The 18,728-nt window shown below is 52.5% G+C and overlaps 1 protein-coding gene across 1 annotated transcript in view; it reads right to left on the bottom strand.

Annotated features, from left to right (window-relative positions):
* The window catches only part of GPR153 (G protein-coupled receptor 153), a 44,635-nt gene that overhangs the window by 16,715 nt on the left and 9,192 nt on the right, over nt 1-18,728 (bottom strand). The window contains exons 2-3 of the mRNA XM_034753594.1: nt 8,388-8,906; nt 5,136-5,565 (exon numbers count right to left, since the gene is read on the bottom strand). Of these exons, the coding sequence (XP_034609485.1) occupies nt 5,136-5,565; nt 8,388-8,743 (786 nt within the window). The 5' untranslated portion in view covers nt 8,744-8,906. The remainder of the gene's footprint in view (nt 1-5,135; nt 5,566-8,387; nt 8,907-18,728) is intronic.

Here is an 18,728-nt window from a genome sequence, read left to right as displayed (position 1 = left end):
GCACCGGCCCTGACTAGCTAGCAGGGCTGGCCAGGACTCTGGGGGAAGCCTCTGGATGTTGCTCCACAACCAGCCACAGCAGTGTTGGCATCTGGCCCCGGGCCTCCGGCATGGGAGACCAGAACATGCCGCTGCAGGCACCACGAGCAGCCCCTTGTCACAAGGGGAACATGAGAGAGGAAATGTGCATCCCTTTCCTCCTGTCCTCAGTGCTTATTATGTAAATTCCAGCAGAGAACGTTCCCCCCTTAGGGTCTGACACATTTCGACAGCAAACACTTCAAAAGAACAAGGAGTCCTTTTTATCTGCTCGTCTCCTCCACACATCTCCTCCACGCCATGCTCCCCAGCGCACCCAGGGCCATGCCTGGCCCAGCCGCTCCAGCAGAGCGCAGGGCACACAACGCTGCCTGTTCCCCATGCTTCACCTCCTGCACATCTCCGGGGATTTTCAGCCCAAGATAAATTCTTGCTCTGCTGAGGCTTTTTCCAAGAGCAGAATTTTAAGTAAGAATCCTGTCAGCACTGAGCTATTTAAAAATCCCAGCCATCAGCTCCAACAGTCACATGCTCTCAGAGCCCGGGGTCATCTTTAGCACCTTCCAAATAAAATCCGCTCATCCGGCACTCGCTCACACTCTCCCCCGCCCCTCTCTTACGGGCTCCGTATTTCTGTCCCCCTTCCCATGTTCCCTGCCTCTCCAGGGAGCAGACTCCCCTCCCCCCGGGGGGGGACAAGCTGGCCTTTACTGCCTTGTCTTTTGGACTGATCCACCAATGGCCAGGGACAGGCTGTGGGATCGTTAGTCCAAAGAGAAGCAGCAGCTACCCAGGAATGAGTCACTGACTTTGGAGGCCAGAGGCCAGCTCCCCTCAGCCACGAGAGGCTATATTTAGGAGGGGCTGGCGCAGGGAGATCCTGGGAAATGTTCCGGTCTCTCGGCTCGGCAAACAGGGCGCCGCGTCGCGAGGGCGTTGCGCTGCGGAGGGGTGGGTGACTTAGCGAGAGGACCAACTGTCTGGGGCACACGTCTTGCTCTCGCCAAGGTGCAGAGGGCCTCGGAAGACCAGGTGGGGCCCTGCCCTGGACCATCGGGCACAAAAGGAGCCTGCCGTGCCCTAACAGGAGTCATGGCTACAGAGCTATCCCCACATTAGCCACACAGGGCCGATGGGGCCCAGCCAGTTCCTGAGGTACAAGCTGCGGATGCTCCTGAAGGGGCAGAAGCAGCAGCGGGAGGATGAACGGGGGAGCAAAGGGGGATGAACCTGCCGGTGACAGGTGGAAAAACAGAAAAACCAAACATAAAAAGGTTCCAAGCCCCAGTGGAATCAGGTCAGATTTAAAGCAGAAACAATACACTTGCTGCATTCAAATTAGGCATCTAATGAAGCATGAAATATAATTTCAGGCTGCTGACTTAGTGTCCGGCGGTGCAGAAAAGCACTGGATTGGCCTGGCTGTCTGTAAACACAGCCTACCAACGACACCTACCCTGGCCTACCAACTCCCACCCACCTCTGACTGCCCCCCTCCCGCGCTGTGCGTTACCGTACATAGCTCACGGCGACAGGACATCAGCAGCGCAGCTCCAGCGTCACACCAGCGCCACGGAGAGCCAACGGGGCCCCTCGTCCCCCCGGTGAGAGGAGCAGCGGGAGCGTAGGGACGGGCAGGGAAGGCGAGTGCCAGAGAAATGGGCAGGAGGTTCCCAGGGCACTCAGAAGGGCTGGCCTTGCCCCCCGCCTCCTGCCCATTGAGCCAGAGGAGAAGAATGTCTGCAAATGAGGAATCCCCGTTGGCCAGCAGGCGTCTCCTCCGCAAGTGCCCCAGCCCGAGGGCGCTGCACTGCCAACGTGCTCCACAGTCAGCCAGCCTCGGCGTCCCTGGCAGGTTAAGGGACTTGCCTAGGGACACAGATTCAATCAGTGGCAGACTCGGGATAAGGGATTCAAGTACTATGGTGGCAGGGGTCGTGGAAGTTGGGAGAGATGAAGCTCGGCTGTTTCTGGCTCCTAGGCCCCTCTTCGCCCACTACCATCTGGCTGCTTTCTCAAAGGCACAAACACAGGGGCTCCTACAGCACAGGGGGGGCTATGGGCCTGAAAAGGCAAATCGCCCTCTATAGATTTAGCCAGTCATTTATAAATAACTCTCCAAGCCAGCACGCCAGACTTCTCAGGAGCGTCGGCGGGTTATTAGCAGGCTGCAAAGCTCTGCCCCACCAGGGTGAACCGCGCCCCATCGCCCATCTGGGGCCATGTCTCCAGGGTGGAATGCAATCACACTCTCCACAGGGGCTATCGCTCACTGACTCATGGCTTCCGAGAGTGGATATTATTTGCTGGCAAGGTGTGGATGAGCTGGCAGCTCAGGGAACAAAATCTCAGCCAGGCAACACGTCTCTGTCATGTTTTGCCTGCACAACAACAGGCCTTTTTGAACGGCTTTAGCAACAGGCCTTCCTCTTTGTGCAGGCTGGGCCAAAGGCCTGTACCAGCGCTCCATCCATTGCAATGCACGTACACGTATTCTCGCCTGACGAGGGTCCTGCCAGTGCTTCTCCCTTCTCTCCCCAGAGAAGCCAAAGATGCACACAGAGTCCTGCTTAGAGGAGCTGCACCAGCTACCGAAAGAACCAAGTGAATAAATGTTACAGCCGAAGCAGGGAAATCTGCATCACTTGCCTCTGCTGGGCATTTCATAAGCTACTTCCCATGCGGTAAATACAGGCACTTACCACCCCCAGCTGCCTGGTGTGAACGCTGGGCCTGCCACACGTCCAGCATTATCTTAAAAGCCACAGGATTCCCATCCCCACTATACACGACAGCCACAGAATAAAGCATTGCGGACACTTGCCCAGGCAGTTCTCAGGTCCATGCCTTTTTCTCTGGCTAACTCCAGGTGCGCAGCCCTCCCTGTCTCCAGTCCTGTGCTCACAGCCCCCAATCATGATGGAGAGGAGGGGCCGGCACGCCCCATGGCCACTCGCCCCCATTCTCCATCACAAGCCAAACACGGGAAGTGCTGGGGCAGGACCAATCGGAGGCGTCACATGGCTTGGGATAATTCAGCTGGTGTTGGTCCTGCTTTGAGCAGGGGGTTGGACTAGATACCTCCTGAGGTCCCTTCCAACCCTGATAGTCTATGATTCTGCTCCCTTCTGGGGCCTCGCTTTCCTTGCCCTAAAGCTGCTGGAATTCATCTCCATGAATCAATGTACTCACATGCCCTCACCCCCCCACACACACACACTGTGGTATCTGGGTGCCTCACTGGCATCCCTCCCCCCACCCCACAAAGCTGGGCAGTGCTACTGCCCCATGCTGCCAATGGGAATGCAGGCACAGAGAGACCTGCCCAAGGTCACTCAGGGAGGCAGTGGCAGAGTTGGGAACTGAACCACATTCCCCAGGGGTCCAGCCCAGTGTCTTAACCACAAGCCCGTCCCAGCTGCCCCACCACAAGGCTCCCCAGACCCCCACACAGGCAGATGGGGCGGCTGCCCATGCACTTGGCTCCTGCCTCAGTAACGCTCTGTGCTGAGCGGATTTGACAATGCTCAGGCCGGGGGGTCAGACCTGCCAGCGTCCCAGCTCCTCTCTTCACTAAGGCTGATCTTTAATTCCCAGCTCCCGACACGCACTGCCTGCCCCCTATCCCTGCGCTCCTATTGCGCAGGCAGGCTTGTATGAGAACGGCACTTCAAAGACATCGTTATTCTGCATTTCATCAGCATTAAACCATCTTTGCCATTTATTAGCCTTTCAATTCATTCCATATTCTGGCTCTGGCTACATTCCTCCTCACAGTGCGCCCAGCCCACTTGGTTCCGGGCATGCATATCGGTCCTGCCGTCTCTGCACCAACCCCGCTCGACCACCCCGACAACGCGGGACGTCACTCGCTCCAGGCCCGGCGCTCCCTCCGTCCCACACAGCCCTGCAGAGACGCCCTGTGATTTATTAGCAGTGGAAACTCTGAATCACAGAACTCCAGAAAAGTGCCAAAGTTCAAGGCACGAATCCCACAGCCTCCCCCTCTGCCTCCACTGCTGCGTGAGGCTGTTTCCTTGCTGCTCTCACATATGCATGTCAGAGGCCAGTTTCGCAGGTCTGGGTCCTAGCAGGCTGAGAGCTATGGTAGCAATGTGCGTTCATACAGAGCAGGAGTGAAACCCGGCTCAGGAAAGAGCTGCAGGATCCCGGCTCCCAAGCAATGGTGCAGGAGCTGGCACTGAGCAGGGACCCAGCGCTTCCCCAGGGAGCCCGTTTGTCTGCACTCACACCGCCAGTAGACTACAGGGGACCTTCTCATGGAATTCCCCACGTGGAGAAACCTGCCAGGAGGCAGGACATTCAGTGAGGTTCCTCTCAAGCAGCTTCCCCTGACCACTCTCTTGAGGGTGTGGGGTTTGCCCCATTGCCCCAGAACCCACAGCTCTCGGGATCTGCTAGAGGCCAGGGCCAAGGCCGTGTAGACCTGCGGGTGGGGGCAGTGGTTTCCACAGCACAGGGGGGCTCTGACTACGAGCTATTACAGCTCTAGGCCAGGGGATGAGGGGTACAATCCCCCAGAGGCAACAGACCTCCCCTTCCACACAGGCAGGGAGAGAACCCCTCCTCAGCTTATCCTCAGAGCACAGCCTTGCGCTCTGGCCCTGGCGTTTCTGGGAATGGCTGCAGGACGCCGAGGAGGGGGTGGCAGGGGAGTCTCTGCGGTAATTTCACTCCAGTACCCAGACAATTCAGAAAACCCAGGTCACCTGATTATTCTTTGTTAGCGAAACATCCTTCAGCCCCGGGTACCAAGCCCCAACAGCGGCACTGTCCCAGCCCCACACCGGGGGAGCACCAACGCCAAGTCATGATTTCCATGGCACCACCAAACCTGCAGCCAGCACCCAAACTGCCCCCGTCCCCTGTGGGATTGGAAGGGCAACTTTCCACAGTCCAGCAGCAAGTGCCCCAGGAACGAGCGTGTGCTGCTGCATTTACCCTGGGCGAACGTTGCCTGAAATGCCCCCTCTGGACGCCAGAAACCTCCGGTCCGGGGTTGCATCAGCCTGGGCAGCTTTCCCCCTTTGTGCACTCGTCACTAATCCAACCCCTCCTGCCCAGCAGTCACTCACCAGGATGGGAAAGCCCATCAGGAAATCATAAATGAACACGATCCCGGTGACCAGGTAGGTGATTTGCAGAGAGGTCTTGATGGGCTCGGAGCCGTCGATGGACGAGCGCCGTTTGCCCTGCGCGTCCTCCACCACGATGGCAGGCACGTTGAACTTGTTCCTGTCGACGCTGTGCCCCATTTGGACGGAGAAGGTCTGGAAGAGGGCGATGCTGGTGCAGACGACGCCCATCGCCACACTGCCGCTGATGAGGAGCAGGAAGCAGACGCCGAAGCCCAGGCCGATCTCGGTGACAATGAAGCGACAGTCCCTGGCGTAGAAGCGCTCAGTGGTGTCATGCCATCCGACTGCTGGCAATGTGGAGAGGATGAAGGACACCATCCAAATGCCCATCACAGTGTGAACAGCTTGTTTCTTGGTATTGCTCAACCTGCGGAGAGAAAGACAGCCTTCCGTGGGTACAGACGAGACCCGCAGGGCAGTGCTGGCTGGAGAAGACCCAGAGGTACCAACTGCCCCCAAATGCCATGTCACCACCAGGGCAAAGGCGCTCACGATACAAAGATATAAAGGAAAACAGCCTCGCAAGCCACAATGGAGCCAGGACCAGGTGGGCGGCTGACCCTGACCCCCTGCTGAGGAGGATGAGGTGATGTGGGAGAAGAGGGCGTGAATTATTTGTGCTTGTGTCAAACTGGCCGAGCGAGCTGAGGAGGAATTGACCTGGGCACACAAGCAGATACACTGGCCAGCTGTTCAAAGCTCGGGGTCCTTCCCAATCCATCTCCAACCTTGCGTCACAAGCGCTTGTCAGGTTTCTAACTGGTACCTAGCCCGCCCATGCGGAATTCACCTCCTCCTTGGCACTGCCAGCCAGGGCCTGTGGTAACTGCCCCTCTCCAGCTGCCAGCCAAGCAACCCTCCTGCTTTCAGCTCCTGCAGAATGCGGCAGCTGGCTACAAAGGCAGGGCCCGGCCCGGCAAGGTGCTGAGCGACTTCAACTCCCACCAACTCCGCACAGGGCCGGGCCTGGACTTCACTGACACACAAGCCTGCAAGAGCCTGAGACGCTGCTGCCCTGACCCACAGCACCAAGCTAAGGATGGGGAGGCTGCATTTGCCTCGTGCCCACCCGACCTGAGCGCGCCGTGCTACCTCTCAGGCGTGGCGGGGCGGTTCGGACGTTAGCTGCACTGGGGTTTCTCTGTGTGCGGCTGGATCCTCACCCTGTCCTGCCGCCCCGAGTGCCGCGGCAAGGGGATGATTTCTGGCAGCCTAGTTCAGCTCCATGGTGCTATTCAAGATTCTTTCTGGTCACTGGAAAAAATACAATTGCTCCAGGGAGGGTGTCACCACCCAGCCTGACTCCTGCACCATGTCCAGCCTTCAGTAAAGCAGCTCACAGAGCCAGGGAACGGCGGCCTTCGGCAAGTGGAGGAGCTGACTGGGCAGGGTGCTATGCTCGGCTCCCCCCAGGCTGCTGAACAGAAGAGGGTCTGTCTACACAGCACTGGCAGGCGTGCGGCCGAGCTCAGACAGACACGTTAGCTCTGCTTGAACCAGGGCATTAAAAACAGCATGCGGCTGCAGTGGTCTGGGCAGAGGCATGGGCGAGCTGCCCGGGTACGATCCTGCCTGGCCCCTGGGTACGTACTCAGCCAGCCCTAGCCGTGAGGCCATACTCCTATTTTTAGGCACTAGCTTGAGTCAAACTGGTGTACGTATGTCCAGCCAAGCAGGGAACGAGGCCTCCCAGCTGCTGTGTAGACAGCCCAGGAGAGCAGCATTATTCGTATTTCATCTTTTCATACTGTGGCAATTCTGTTCAATCGTAAAAACACCCAATGCAGCGTTTTTCCTACTTTAAACAGATAAATACTCTTATGGGATCAGCTCTTTGATTGTTGCTTAGAACTTCAAATGACATGTAGAAAATACATTCATCTCAGCAGCGGGCTCTCACTAGAGCCACCGACCGATTTCATACAGGCTGCCAAACGCCAACAGACAAGAGAGACTGCTGATCTTGACGGACGGATTCAATTTGGAGGACTAGGGGTAAAATCCAGGCGGTGTCTCACCTAGCTGAAGGCTGCTGGGAAGTGTGGCAGTGTCAGGCTCCGGCTGGCATGACTGACAGGCTCCAAATTGAGAAACTTTTCTATAGAGATTCTCCAAGACTAAAGCTCTGCTAATAATCCCCAAGAGAAGAGTCATTTTCATTTTGCTTTATGCTCTTTTGAAGGCGCCTATCAGATATTGTGTTGTCTATTTATAAGTAACTACTCCTGCAGCATCTGAATAAAAAAAAAAAAAAAGGCGAAGGAGAGAGAACTAATGGAAAGCAGTTGGTTAAAGGGAGATAAAAGGAAATATTCAGAGAACAGTTCCAGGGGCATGTACAAGAAATGAGAATGAGACAGACACGCAGTTGTTTTTTATGTAAACATCTCTCCAGCTAGAAGAAAAGGATTCTGGAGGGTTGCCGCAGCAGTTTTCACATGCTGGGAGTCGCATAGCTCCTCTTGGCCAGGCCGTTTTCACAATTCCCCCGAAGCCCCAGGGAGCACACACAGTGCAACCAGCTTCCCAGTGGGGTGGTTGGAATCCACCCTAGCAGGAAAAAATTCTACAGTACTGGGAGATATTAGAGAAAATGTATTTAAATTGCAAAGGAAGTGATAAAAGAGGATTAGACCCAAAAATATCAGAGACAGCAGGAACTTGTACTGAATGTTTATTCTTTCAGCTTCTGAAATGCAGCAAAATCATAAACTCCTAAGGATAATTCTTTGATCAACTGCCTTAATATTCTTTCTCCAAAATATCAGGCCTAACATTGCTCTGCCTCTGTATGCAAAATTCAGATGGGACGTTTGCTGTTTGAAGGGGGAACTGAAAAGCGTTTTTTTATCTTCCTAGTTCCGGTTCTGTGGCGAGGGAAATACAGAACTCTGGACTCTCATCTCGGCAGGGACGTGCAGAAGGAGCCAGCTTTCCAATCCCTCATGCTCCCAGAACGTGGCAATGGATTCGCTCATTCTAAAAGCCGAGATTTTAACTGAAACCATGCTGTGTGTGCTGCTCAGAGCTGGTCCCAGGGTCAGTCCGTTTCTATATACAAGGGGCTCCCCATCTCTAGACTTACTTCATGCCAGCTTGGAATGCATGTCATTGCACTCGAGGGATTTTTATCATGTTTTAAAAATAAAAATGTGATTGAGGTAGAAAAGGAGGGAGAGAGAAATTTACCTGTAATTGACTGGCCAGCGGACCATCCACATCCGATGGTAGGACAGGGAGGTGACTGAGAAGCAGGTGACCAAGGTTAAGGTATAGAAGGTGGAGACAAAGACCTTGCAGAGGCCTTCGCTCCATTCATAGTCTGAGCGCTGCCGCCGGAGCTCGATCACAGAGTACATAGTAATGGGGATGGCTATGTTAAGGATGTGAGTCCCAGCCAGTGTGCAGATAAGGAACTCCAGGGGCTTCCATTTCTTCTGCTTGGCACTTACACTCAGAATCCCCCAGGTGTTGGCTAGAACGGAGACCCCCGAGCAGACCAGCCAAGCTACCGCATTGTTGTGTAGTCTCTGATCATCATTCATGGTGGAGGGTGGAGGCACCTTCAGATGAGGCAAGTTGTGGATGACGTACAAGGAAGAAGGAGGGAAGTAAATACATCCTACAGCAGAGTGCAATCCATCCAGGGCGCCTTAGGGAGGGATCGCTCGCTGCAGGGGAGGACCCAACACCAAACGACTCTGGAACCTGCAGGAATACAGAGGGTCTGGCAGGTTAAAATCCCCTCTCATATGTTTTGCCCGTCGTTCCTACTGCTGTGTGCGCAATGGACACGCAGCTGAACGCTGCCGTCCCCAGCGCGGGTCCCTCCAGGACAAAGGGGAGACAAACGGGCAAGGCAAACTGGCACTGCGGCTCCCCATGTGGCTAATGCCGAGGGGGTCAGGGCTGTCAATCCAGCACCGTCCCCCAGTACTAACGTCACCCAACCCAACCCCCCTTCATGGCCAGTTACAAGATGCTGGGAACTTGGGTAAAACCCAGGAATAACTATTAGACTGCAGGCTACCAGGGAAGGGCACCAGCTCCACAGCAGGTCTAGCCAGCACACGGGGGGTGCCGCTCCGCACAGTCGGCTTCGTGTGCACAGCCCCCCGCCCCCCGGAAGTACAGCTAAGCACAAGCTGGCTCCAAACACACCCTGCGTCGTGCAGACCCAGAACTGTCCCCGGAGGTGTGTGACTGGCAGGGTCTGGGCTCGCTACCCCATGTTTAAATAGGTGTGAATGCAAACGCTTGGGGGAAGGGGTGGAGTGGGGGAGGGACCTGGGGGTCAAGCTCCCCTCCCCCCCCCGGCACTTTTGAAAGTCGGCGCCTGTGCCAGGGGACTGTGACTCCACGTTCAGTGCCTGAGGAGGCCGCACTCGGTGCAGTTGGATGGTGAAATCACAGAGGTTGGTGCCCCGGTTTCTCGCAGTCTGCCCTGAAGTTGGTACTCACGCTCTTGCATTGCCATTGGGAGCGTCACATGCACAGTGCCCCATGGCAGAACGCCCTGCATCCCCGAGATGGCGTGGCACAGCGCAGCAGCTCTGCCCACGGGCCACCCAAGGTGCGTGCATGGCAGAAGCGCTGGAGTTCTTATTCTTCCACCAATTATGAGACAGAACCTGAGAGTCAGAGACTATCCTGGGCCAGGCTCCAGCGCCTGCAGCAGGGCAGGGCCTGGGAGGGTTTGTAAAATCACTGCACTTAACAGAGAATGAAGTGATGGGCCTAGGAACTCTGGCTCTGGAGGTCTGACTTTCAGCAGATGCTGGAATCCTGATAACCCAACGTATACCACTGCATCACTGTGGGGGGCTTGTGAGCCCCGACTCACACAGAGACAACAGCAGCCGAGCTACAAGGAGCTTTACCTGTGGTTCAGTGTCTGCACCCCTAAGAAAGAAGGGAAAGTTATCGGAGGGGGAGGGAGTGTTTGTGGGCATCGCTCTTTCGGTTGTAGTGGCCGCAATGCTGCCAGTGGCAGAAGAAAATTGCTACATATTCTGTCACAAGTTGAGATTTGTTTTGTTTCTTAATGTTTCCTTATCAAGGTTAGTTTGGGGAAAATCAGGAAAATGTACAATTTCTACAGATGTCCCTCCAAAACCAGCAACTTGATATTTGGTTAATTAAAAAAAACCCCTCCCTTTATCATGCACTTGAAGTTAATTTTGTGTTGTATTCTCTTCAGACTCTGCTTAATGAATCGTACTTGACGGAAAGTATTTGACATTAGCTGTCACAATGTGATTCACTGTTTAATCTGAAAAGCGTTTTGCTGCAGTTACCGAGACTTAAAAATAAGATATGTTTTTCATTAAAACACTCGCAACCCCCGAGACTCCAGTGCCTGAAAATCGAGATCATCAGCACCACCACATGCTGCTTCCTCAGTGAGGCAGACAGGCCCACACCCCAGCATTTGCTAGGCCAGGAAGGTAATCGCCCCCCCCCCCCGGAGCAGTGGCCCTGTAAAGGGAAATCATGTCTTACTAAACTATTCGAGTTCTTTGAAGGGGTCAACAAACATGTGGACAAGGGGGATCTAGTGGACATAGTGTACTTAGATTTCCAGAAAGCCTTTGACAAGGTCCCTCACCAAAGGCTCTTACGTAAATTAAGCTGTCATGGGATAAGGGGGAAGGTCCTTTCATGGATTGAGAACTGGTTGAAAGACAGGGAACAAAGGAATAAACGGTAAATTTTCAGAACGGAGAGGGGTAACTAGTGGCGTTCCCCAAGGGTCAGTCCTAGGACCAATCCTATTCAACTTATTCATAAAAGATCCGGAGAAAGCAGTAAACAGTGAGGTAGCAAAGTTTGCAGACAATACTAAACTGCTCAAGATAGTTAAGACCAAAGCAGATTGTGAAGAACTTCAAAAAGATCTCACAAAACTAAGTGATTGGGCAACAAAATGGCAAATGAAATTTAATGTGGATAAATGTAAAGTAATGCACATTGGAAAAAAATAACCCCAACTATACATACAATATGATGGGGGCTAATTTAGCTACAACTAATCAGGAAAGAGATCTTGGAGTCATCGTGGATAGTTCTCTGAAGACGTCCACGCAGTGTGCAGCGGCCGTCAAAAAAGCAAACAGGATGTTAGGAATAATTAAAAAAAGGGATAGAAGACGGAGAATATCTTATTGCCCTTATATAAATACATGGTACGTCCACATCTTGAATACTGTGTACAGATGTGGTCTCCTCATCTCAAAAAAGATATACTGGCACTAGAAAAGGTTCAGAGAAGGGCAACTAAAACGATTAGGGGTTTGGAACGGGTCCCGTATGAGGAGAGATTAAAGAGGCTAGGACTCTTCAGCTTGGAAAAAAAGGAGACTAAGGGGGGATATGATAGAGGTATATAAAATCATGAGTGGTGTGGAAAAGTGAATAAGGAAAAGTTATTTACTTGTTCCCCTAATATAAGAACTAGGGGCACCAAATGAAATTAATGGGCAGCAGGTTTAAAACAGATAAAAGGAAGTTCTTCACACGGCGCACAGTCAACTTGTGGAACTCCTTGCCTGAGGAGGTTGTGAAGGCTAGGACTATAACAGTGAGGTTTTTACCCATGAAAGCTTATGCCCAAATAAATCTGTTAGTCTTTAAGGTGCCACCAGACTCCTTGTTGTTTTTGTATGACCAATAACACCCCGCCTGGGGGTCTGCCCTCTCAGCTCTCCCCAACACCTCCCAGGAGGCACGCCCACCCCCAGAGACCCTCTGTAAGCATCTCCCTGTCACAGGTCTTTGCAGGTGCTCAGAAGCCCAGCAACGGCTGAAGCTGTGGCTGGAGCCCGGGATGACACGTCCCAGCTCAGGGGCAGCAGGATGGTGCATGGGGATGAACGTGACCGAGTCGCCTGCTCGCCTGACACAGGCCAACGCCCACGCGCCTGGCCCAGGAACTCCCGGCCTTCGTTCTCGCCCTTCCTTATGCACCCAAAGCAGGACTAAGCACCCTATGAGAAGGAACCACCCCACAGCCCCACCCTCCCGCAGGAGTCACAGGGGCAGCAGCACAGGAACCCCCAGAGCATGGAGTCTTGGCAATAAGACCCCACTGAGATGCATGGTGCAGCTCCCAGAGCTGTTGTTTCAGGCTGCCCACAGACTAAGGAGGGCATCACCACACCAGTTATCCTGGGTTTCTATTGCCCCTTCACAGCCACAAAAACTAAAACTTTCATTTAAAAAGAAAAGGCAAGTGGGTAGTCTGAACTCATCACAAGACTCCAGGAGCTGGGGCCTTTGGCACAGAGATCTACAATGCGCCTGTCTTAATCTGGACTTGCTTCTCTCCCGGGTTTGCCAGCCCCCTTCAGGATGAGAATCACCTGTTTTTACAGGCTTCCATGTGGGCTGGGACTGATTGGGGCTGAGACTGGGAGAGTGTTTTAATGGGGTCTTCTGGGGCTGGGGAGATTTTCCCTTTCCAGGAGGTCTGGGTCTCATTTGCGGTTCCTATTTTCAACGGCTGTAACGTGCAGAGTGTTTGACGGGTACCCGGGGAAATCTAAATATATAAATGCACACTAAAAATAGAAAAGCAAGTCAGAGCTGCTTGGGGGCTCTGCGTCTCATCCTCAGCCTGAGATGGGAAGTCGGGGGTAACACGGGGATGATTTTACAGATACCTGGTGAAATCCAGCCACATTTGTTAAAAATCCACTTAGACTATTGAAACTATGTGGCTGTTTCTGCAGAGGATACACTAAGCTCCCTCTCTTTTTGACTGCCATGGCAACCCAACCATCATCAAGGGTATAAATATATATTCGGCCAAATGCCTCTTCCAGCAGTTCAGGCACAACCAGCACAAGTCCGAACCCTCAAACGTATCATATCAGACAAACCCAACTGGGACATTCATTCTTTGGCACAAGACAAACATTCATTTTGACCCCTTACAGAAAGGGGAAATCATTGCCCTTCTAAAGGATGCAAGGTAAGGTGCTATAATTAGACTCCTTGTGAATAAACACAAGCCAGGAATCTGAATCCCGTCCAGAACAGAATTTCACTTTCACCTTCCTTACACAGGACACCTTGAGTTCAGGTCTCCTGGACTTCTTTGGCAGTTTAGCACCTATTTCGGCAGCACATGGATTCCCTTGCACTGTTGCAAATCTATACAAGGAAGAGGTGAAACGTTAGGTGTTCTGGCTTCACTAAAGCATGGAAACCTCACCACTTGCATGATTTAAACCTGGGCTGGGCAGAGCACTGAAGAACTCACTGAAGGGAAAGATTCAACCCGTGCAGAAGGAGGAACTAGAAAGGACCCTAGACATCTTTCCCACCACTAGCTTGGGGTTATTAGACAAGTGGAAAGTGAGGTACTTTCATTTGTGCACTACAATTTCATCAACATTCCCCTTCACCTAGAAATACTATTAACAATTCTGTACTTATACCCAGAACACAGGATACCCAGCGTTTCTGGATTTTACCAATAAAAGCTGGTAAGACGACATCAAAGACTACGCCAGGAGAGGAAAAAGGATTGTGATTAAGACGCTGAATGGGGCTCAGGAGATCTATGTTCAACTCCTGCCGCTGCCACAGACTCCAAATGACTTTGGGCAAGTCACAGGCTCCCTATGTCTCAGATCTGAAGAACAGGGACTGCGATGCTCTCTGCCGCCTACCCCTTTCGTGTCTTACGTATTTGAGCTGTAAGCTCTTTGGGACAGGACCTGTCCTGCTATGCACAGGTGGTAAAGTACTATGCCTCGATATTCCGGGGCCTCCGAGCACTCCTGGAACACCGCTATAAATCATTTCCCAGGTTGTGTTTAAATGAGCTCGGAGAATAACCCATTTTAGCTATTTAACATTATGTTTCCGTTTTTCAGCTTTCCCATTGGATTATGTCCCCAAGTGTGCTGTTGAAAGGTTAAATATATTCAGCGACAGAGAAAGCAGGACGATGAAGTTTGCAACTTTTTCTTTTCTGTAGGTTAAGCAAGGGAGCTTTTTCTGAGCTGAAAATTGTAATGGGGAGCAGGGCTTTGGAGCTGTGCTCCAGCTCTGCTCCAGCTCCAAGCAAAAACCTGCAGCTCCGCTGTTCTGGAGCTGCTCCGCGCTCCAGCTCCGGGCTCCGCTCCAAAGCCCTGACGGGGAGTGAAAACTAGACTAAGATACCTTCAATGCTTCTCCCCCTCCAAACTGAATTGAAATGCAGCTTGTAGGGAACTCAAAGTTTATTTTATGCAAACACTGGATTTCAGAAAAGAAAAAATTATCAAAAAAATCCAAAAGGTATTTACCTCCATTTCCACGGCTTGCTTTTCTGGCAGGACAGACTAGGTCATCCAGGAATCCTAGTATCAGAGACCCGGGCCCTTCATAAGGAAGTTCTACAGATAATATAGATGTTTATGGTGCACCCCCCCCCTCCCCTTCCTGCTGGTCCCTGACTGCCAGGATGATCACAAAAGCTAGAAATGGAAGACAGTCAGTGGATCACGCAGTCCAGGTCGGTCAATCACCACTTGTGTGAGAGAGGTGTATGCGTGTGTGTGTGTGTGTGTGTGTGTGTGTGTCACTTTTCCCCGTGTGTGTGGGATAGGGGTGTGTGTGTCACCTCTTCCCATGTGAGTGTGTGTGTGTGGGGGGGGAGAGGTTGGGGGGCTGTCACCCCTCCCTGTGTGAGCTCTAAAGCCTTAAAGATCAGAAGGTAAATAAAAAGAATCCAACTCCACAGTATTTCGTTTTAACAGGGGCTCCGTCAACTTGATGTTAATTTGAACGTTTGTACTGCATGGTTCTGATTGATTGCCGGTGAACTTGCTTGCATACGAGTAATTTTACCAGTTTTCAGCACAGGGAAATAGGGTCACCCTATGCAAACAAAGAAGGTTGAAAACCACTGCTCTAGGTCCTACAAGAGAGCCGATCCCAAGTTCTGTCCCCAGCGGTTTCAACCAGTTTGGCTGAGATCACGTGTCAGACGATCAAGCCCCCTGGCAGCTTGTCCTCGCAGACTGAAGGAATCGCTAGGATCCTCTGCACCCCAGATGCAGTTTCAAAAGTTCATTGCCTGATCCCTAAACAGGTGGGAGCTGCTGCTGGTTTTGCTTTCTAGGTCGAGAGAGTTTAAGGCCAGAAGGCACCATCTAGATCACGTAGTCTGACCTCCTGTGTATCCCAGGACACCAGCACCACACTGCACCCGCACACTAAGCCCAACACAGAAATGGGGCTGAAGCGTTACAGCGCCCAGGAGACTCGACTGTTACGTGTAAGGATACGATTTCCCTCTGTGACTCCTTCAGCGTCAGCACTCGGGGCAGGAAATGGGCTTGGGCAACAGCAACACCTGTGCCTGAGGCATGCACGAGGCATCTGCCTGTTATTTAGGGGCCCAAAGCTGGATCTTCTGAGTGAGGAAGGGCAGAGGCCCCGATCAGTCCTCCCAGGATGCTCCGGGTCAAGCCTGTGACAGAGGCTAGGACCAGAGAAGCCGTGGGCTCGATTTGGGCCTTCTGAGTGGACTCATTATCCCAGAAGAGATGGAGTTTTGCTTTAGCTTTGAGAGACTGGCAAGGGAAACTGAGGCAGTGGCTGCAGTACTGTGGCAACAAGGCAAAGCCCTCTCATTCTAACCGAGTGCTGGTATAACCAGGTCAGCCGCTGGCCAGCGACCTGCACTCCGGTCACATGCTACGCACAAGAGCCACAGGGCCACCCTTCCCGCTTGATTGTTTCCCACGAGGGCTGCATCCGGAGTCACACCAGTTACAGTCAGTGGAGACGCTCTGTCTAAGGAAGCAGGGACTCGGATGAAACGGGACACGATGCAGCCACGCCAGAGAGGCGCATCCTCGCCATGTGTTCGTATAGCACCGCAGAGAGGAACGTTACATTACCATGCGGCGGTGGCAAAACATTGCAGCCATCCAAACAGTGTGGCAGCATTACACAGCCTTTGAAAGCAGAGAGCTTGGACCAGGGCCATTTATCATGACAACTAATCTGTGCAGCTTCACAGCCCAGAAACTCAGATGCTGGGAGTGAGCAGCGTTCTTCCTGGGTTTGTCTTTTCCAGTTTGCTTTCATTGCTATCAGGTTTTATTTAGAACACAACGATGGCTAAAAGTAACCACTGAAAGAGACTGCACTCTGGCAAGTGCCTTTCTGTACGAAAGCAGTGCAGGAATGCACCGTGATGGGTATGGCTTCGCCACACACTCAGATCCCACGGGACAAGATGGGTTTTCCCCAATTTAGGGCATGGAGCAGCCAGCAAGGCTGGGGCTTTGGTCAGATAGGAACTGACGGGGGGAGTTCAGGGGACAGAGCTGGTCGTAACTCAACCCCTCTTCACTTTAATGTAGTCATGCATCACCCTCCTGAGCAGAGATGAGTGATGCACTCAGTTCTATGGTTTGATTTCCCAGCCTTCTGTTCAACATACTCAATACCCCCTCACACACACAACAGTGCCCCCGCCCCCAGCACACACACACCTTTCCCTGAAGCAGGGCTTCTCACAGAGGACGTGTGTAATGAGCTTCAGGGGTCAGTCATGGGTCCACATTTTCATTAATGACTTGGCTAGTGGGTGGAAAGTAAGTTTATAAAATCTGCAGATGACACCATGCTTGGAGGGGTTGCAAGCACTTTGGAGAGCAGGATTACAATTCTAAACAACCTTGACAAATTGGAGAATTGGTCTGAATTCAGCAAGATGAAATTCAATAAAGACAAGGAAAAATCATATGCGCAACTACAAAACGGGGAATAACTGGCGAGGTGATAGTACAGCACTGCTGGAAAACATCTGGGGGTTATAGTGGATCACACACAGAATGAGAGTCAACAATGTGATGCATCTGCAACAAAGGCTGGTATCATTCTGGGGTGTGTTAACAGGAATGTTGTGTGTAAGACATGGGAGGTGATGGTCTCGCTGTATGCAGCACTGGCGAGGCCCCAGCTGTGTACTTTGTCCAGTTTGTCTACAACCTTTCTAGAGACCAGAGGAGAGCAACAGAAATAATAAAAGGTTTAGAAAACCTGACCTGTGAGGAAAGGTTAAAAAAAACAGGCATGTTTAGTCCTGAGAAAAGAGACTGAGGAGGAATCTGATACAGTCCTCAAACATGTCAAGGGCTGTTATACGGAGGATGGTGATCAATTGTTCTCCACGTCCACTGAAGCAATGGGAGATTTAGGTTAGATGTTAGGGAAGTTAAGCTCTGGAACAGGTTCCAAGGGAGGTTGTGGAATCCCCGTCATCACTGGAGGTTTTTGAGAACAGGTTGGACAAACACCTGTCAGGGATGGTCTGGGTTACCTGGTCCTGCCTCAGCGCAGGGGTTGGACTTGACGACCTCTCGAGGGCCCTTCCAGCCCTGCCTTTCTGTGATTTCCGCAGAGCTGGGAGTCACAGCACAGCAGCCTTGTGCCAGAGGGAGTCATTTCCTGGCTTCTCTTTGAAGCCGTTCTTGAAGATGCAAGGGTTGTAGCTGCTGCACTCAGCAGGCCAGTCCTAATGCTGCACAAGCTGTAACCTATTTTCCATCAAAGAGAACCCCTGCCTGTCTCACAATCTGTCTGCCAGTCACAGCTCAGCTCCCCAGACACCTCTGTGACGAACTGGGAATGTTCTTAATGTTTTCTCTGAATACTGTGTGGGTGCCTCAGTTTCCCCTATGCAGTTCTTAAGTATCTAGGTGGTGGGATAAGGGTGTCTAGTTGCTGCAGAGTAATGTACATAAATGCCCGACATTCTGTCTCCTAGCAACTGATGGCCTGGGCCTCTCCTCTGCAAGGTACCAATTGAAGGTGTTGGAGACAAAGAAATCAGGTGACCTCCTGACCCGGGAAAGAGACAACGGCCAGAAAGGAGGGGCTGGAGGGGTTTTCAGTTTGGAGTTGGCTGGGGACTAGGAGTGAGGGCAGATGGGGGTGTCGGGCTCGCTGGGCCCCAGAATGGACCCGGTGGAGGGGTCCCGTTCACTGGACCGACAAGCCCTGTTTTAAACCGTGTTTCTGTCATCTAATAAACCTCTGTTTTATTGGCTGGCTGAGAGTCACATCTGACTGGGAAGTGGGGGTGCGTGCAGGACCTCTGGCTTCCCCAGGGCCCCGCCTGGGCGGACTCGCTGTGGGAAGCGCACAGAGGGGCATATGCTAAATGCTCCAAGGAGACACCCAGGAGGTGAAGTCGTGTAAGCTTCTTGCCCTGAAGACAGTCTGCTCTGAGGGAGAGGAGGCTCCCCAGAGTCCTGACTGGCTTTGTGGGGAGCAGTTCCAGAGCATCGCCTGGGGGACTCCGTGACAACCTCACATCTCAGTACAGATTCATCTCCAGGAGTCAAAGGAGCAGAGAAGCTCACTGCAGTCAGGCCCTAGAAGAGGGTCTGGGCGGACACACAGCAAACTCTCTTAGAGACTAACAAATTTATTAGAGCATAAGCTTTCGTGGGCTACAGCCCACTTCTTCGGCTGTAGCCCACTAAAGCTTATGCTCTAATAAATTTGTTAGTCTCTAAG

Source organism: Trachemys scripta, chromosome 19, assembly GCF_013100865.1.
Source record: "Trachemys scripta elegans isolate TJP31775 chromosome 19, CAS_Tse_1.0, whole genome shotgun sequence".
NCBI classification, from domain to species: domain Eukaryota; kingdom Metazoa; phylum Chordata; order Testudines; family Emydidae; genus Trachemys; species Trachemys scripta.
Note: the sequence above shows the minus strand (reverse complement) of the source record. Positions and strands in the feature narration are given on the sequence as shown.